The sequence below is a fragment of the Sinocyclocheilus anshuiensis genome, unplaced genomic scaffold (assembly GCF_001515605.1).
Source record: "Sinocyclocheilus anshuiensis isolate Anshui unplaced genomic scaffold, SAMN03320099.WGS_v1.1 scaffold1301, whole genome shotgun sequence".
Classification (NCBI taxonomy): Eukaryota; Metazoa; Chordata; class Actinopteri; order Cypriniformes; family Cyprinidae; genus Sinocyclocheilus; species Sinocyclocheilus anshuiensis.
Genome location: NW_015551135.1, coordinates 120725 through 125053, shown reverse-complemented (window position 1 = coordinate 125053; position 4329 = coordinate 120725). Strand labels below are relative to the sequence as shown.

Genomic DNA, 4329 nt, shown 5'->3' with positions numbered 1-4329 from the left:
AAAAATGTAGATGAGCTGAAGGCCACTGTCAAAGAAACCTGGGCTTCCATACCACCTCAGCAGTGCCACAAACTGATCACCTCCATGCCACTCCGAATTGAGGCAGTAATTAAAGCAAAAGGAGCCCCTACCAAGTATTGAGTACATGTACAGTAAATGAACATACTTTCCAGAAGGCCAACAATTCACTTAAAATGTTTTTTTTATTGGTCTTATGAAGTATTCTAATTTGTTGAGATAGTGAATTGGTGGGTTTTTGTTAAATGTGAGCCAAAATCATCACAATTAAAAGAACCAAAGACTTAAACTACTTCAGTCTGTGTGCATTGAATTTATTTAATACACGAGTTTCACAATTTGAGTTGACTTACTGAAATAAATGAACTTTTCCACGACATTCTAATTCATTGAGATGCACCTGTATGTATATTACAGAAGACCAGATTTGAAATCAGGAAAATCATGACGTCATGATTTCCATTGACACACCCCTTAACCTGCATCATTGTCGTATGTAATCAAGGAGGCGTGTTCAACGACAAGAATGACTGCTGTTTAAAATAACTTTGCAAACTTTATAATCTAACCTTGAGAAACATAATATAAAAATCTGTAACTGCACTTCATGAGCATCATGACCTGTGATCAGAATATGTAAGGGCTCATGTACAGACGTTCTTTGATGCAAAGTGGTTTACTGCTGTTTATGCGTTGTGAATCAAGCCAGTGACTAAACTTCACACTGTTCCTGTTAGTAGCATGAAAACGTCTCAGGTTACTTATGTAACCATTGCGTGCTCTTCACCCAAACAAATTACGCATAGATCGTGTGTGTCATCAGATGTTAAACAACGACAACACGGATGCACACATCCTCTAAACGCTTTGCTAGTGCTCGCCATAATGATATGAATAGAGATCGCTCTTACCACAGAAATGCACGCTTCAAACAAAACAGTCAATGAAGACGAAGAAGAGGATGATGTGTTCTCCCAGTGCCTATTTATACTATAGTCGCACCGGTAGTGATGTCATGGCTGTCGCCGGCCAACGTGTTGTTGGTGTTTTTTCAATGTATGCTTCAGACACGGGTCACAGCGAGGCGTTCCCCATAGCGACCCCTAGAGGACGCAGTTCGAAGTTCCTATGAAAGGGAACCATCTGTTCTCTATATTGTGATTATTTCATATACAGAAAGCGATCAAAGATTGCTCTCTTTATAATCGGCGGAGACGTCAATTCAAGATCTGTTTGAGTCTGTTAGTGATTTGATTTCTGCGTTTTTGCCAAAATTATATAATCACTGATCAACGGGTCTCTTATATTCATTGTGTTTTCACTGTGTTAGTTATGATGAAAGTATTCCTGGAATTGCAGAAATCGATCATTGCATCGTTTGCTCAGTAGACACGACTGTGCTCGGCTGCAGTGCAGTGCTGCAAACGTTTATGCAGTTTAAATAAAATGCTATAATCGACGTTTTTCACATTTAGTAAATTTTGGCGGTTGTTATTGTAAAAACGCAGTAATAGTTTTCCAGAGAGTTCCACGTGTAATGCTTATTTCATATGCAAAGATGTTAACCAATCATAGCAGTGGGGGTTTACATTGACGTTTCCAGCAGACACGCCCCTTCCAACAGAGCGTTCAAATCAGAAAGAAAATGACTATATATATTTTATGACCGTTTTTGTTGAAAAAAAAAACTAAGATTATAAGTGCACATCAGAAAACATTATAAAATCATTAAAATCATGTATTTCATGACCTCTTTAAAGAGAACAGTGCCTTAGAGCATTAGTGAGCAAGCTGATAGGAGAAAATGCAACACACATACTAGCACTCAACTGTTCTTGAAGGCATACATGTAACTTTTTTAAACAAAATTATATACAGAGTTGGTTTTACTGTTAAAAGCAAGGATGTCAATAGAATAAAAAATCTGATTTATTATTTTTCTCATGATTTTTACCAGTAGTGCAGTGACTCAAAGTAGTTTGAAATTCAGTTAATTTATTACATTTTTGCGGTAAAGCATAACATAATTTTTTCAAGTTAATATGGTAACTTTTGACATTTCTGTATAAAAATAAATGTTCCTCATCGCTATTGTGATATTAACCTGTTCACTCTTCTGCAGTGATGAGTATGGGGCATGTAATGTATCCCAAAATGCAGTGCTGTTGATGGAAGCCCACGTTCACCTTACCATCGGCTTGCAGTCAAGAGAGAGACTTCTGCTGCTTTTCACAGATTCGCTTATCATCACCAAAACTAAGTATGTTAACATTTCAGTGAGTGTGAATACGTGTAAAATGTAAGACATCTGTCTCTCTAAGAGTGCACGTGTATGCAATGTGTGCATTACATGTTACAGGTCTCTGTATCTAAAGCTGAAGGCTCGTGTTAGCCTCTCAGACATATGGCTGGCATCCTGTGTTCATTTCATCACAGACAGGAAGGTCACCTCCAAGAACTCATTTGTGATTGGCTGGCCGACTACCAACTATGTCGTCACTTACAGGTAGTCTTTAAAAAACTATTTAAATGACGTAAACATCTGAGATCTTGGCAAACCAAACCAGACTGATATGGTCACTGAATGTCAATCAGACAAATAGCACTGAAAAATTCTAAACTGTTTATGAGTTTGAGATGAAGCAGCCCTTCTTTAAAAAAAAAATGAACTATTCTGCAGTGGAAGGGAAGGAATAATAGATGTGTTAAAGCTTTAGGCGCTTCCAGTGTGCTGAGATCCACCCACTCAGCTGCTACTGACTTGATCTTAAAACACTGCGTGATAAGGTGTACATTTTAAATTCTCATGTGAAGTTCAGATTATCTGGTATAAATGCATGCACACATTCTTTTTCAAGCTCAGTTCGGCACTCTGTCCTTCACAGTGCTGATTCGACTCCTTATTAACCTCATTTTAAGTCCTTCATTAGACCTATTGTTGTAGAGATAAAGGTAGGTCAAAAACCTTGAAATGGAAAGCACACAGTATGCTGCAAATTACAGGATTATTTTTTTTTTGACTGAGTATGATATTAGTTATTTAATATCACAAAGACAGTGCAGTGATGACCTTTTCATGTTGGTGACAGATTTTTAAAAATAACACTGTAACACCTGTCATCTTGTGTTCATCATGAAACTAATGTGAAAAATATCGGACAGGAAATGTGCAAGATGAAGGTGTTTAGAAAGTCTCAAGTGCATTTGTCTTACAATCTCACCGTGACATCTAAAGCCCATAATATAAGGTTTTAACCTCCTCAAAAGGAAGTTGTAACAAAATTAAGTGGGATCATCTGCATCTGTGGTCCTCACGATTCTAGCATTCGTATTAAATCTAGAATGTGACTTAATGTGTAAACAACAAGTTGTTTTGTTTTGTGTAATATACAATATTACACACATTTTTGTTATGCATCTCATATGAAGTTTACATAAGTTTCGTAGGTAAGAATAGTAGATACATTAGGTAAATGTGACTGCTGTGTCCACAGATGAGACAGCAAGTTTTATAAGGCTGAGAGCAGAGAAAGAACATACATACACACAATATACAAAATATGCAATAATAGATTCATGTTGTAAGAACAGCTAATGGAGTGATGGACACAGTACTGCGTTGTCATGGTAACATTCTAGGTGAAGATAATTAGGAAATTACATTGTTATTCATTGCTCCTTTTGCCAAGTGTGGTCCAAGCTATATTATGAGACACATTTGCCCTGCTCCTTCCAAAGTCTTCACTTCAAGGGCTTTGCCCTTTGAAGTGAGTAGGGTATAGGGATGGTCACATCCGATTGAAATTCACCCATAAATCCACAAATGCATGCAACAAATCCACACACATGTAATTAACAAATGCACTGAATCAACTGAAACTGTATGCACTGTATATCAATTCACCAGTACAATATAGAACAGATGTCTAACTACAAAAATGAGGAGAAATGGTTTTTTGAAAGGTGACATTATGAAGTACTTTGCAAGATTAGAGGGAGCTGGAGAGGTCAGCTCAGGTGAGAGAGAAAAGAGACTGCATTTTACATCCTATGACAGATACACATGCTTTCAAAAGCAAATTACAAACAAGAAGTATGTCATGCTGGCTCACTTCTGCTTTTAGGACTGAATGAGGAGAGTGTTGTTTTCTGCCTGTTGGCATGCAAATAGTGTCTTCTGGTTTGGTACATTTTTTTGGTCTTAGTCTTGCCAGTGTGCTGTTTAATATATGTACTACTTAGCAGGTAAATGTCAAGCACTTTGTAAATGGAAAGTTGAAACGAAATCTAACATTCTCTCTCTCTCTCTCT

The 4329-nt window shown here is 37.2% G+C and overlaps 1 protein-coding gene across 1 annotated transcript in view; it reads left to right on the top strand.

Moving 5' to 3' along the window:
* LOC107663218 (uncharacterized) overlaps positions 1 to 4329 on the top strand; it is a 50905-nt gene that overhangs the window by 10172 nt on the left and 36404 nt on the right. Inside the window, exons 4-5 of the mRNA XM_016453392.1 lie at positions 2141 to 2278; positions 2378 to 2524. Of these exons, the coding sequence (XP_016308878.1) occupies positions 2141 to 2278; positions 2378 to 2524 (285 nt within the window). The remainder of the gene's footprint in view (positions 1 to 2140; positions 2279 to 2377; positions 2525 to 4329) is intronic.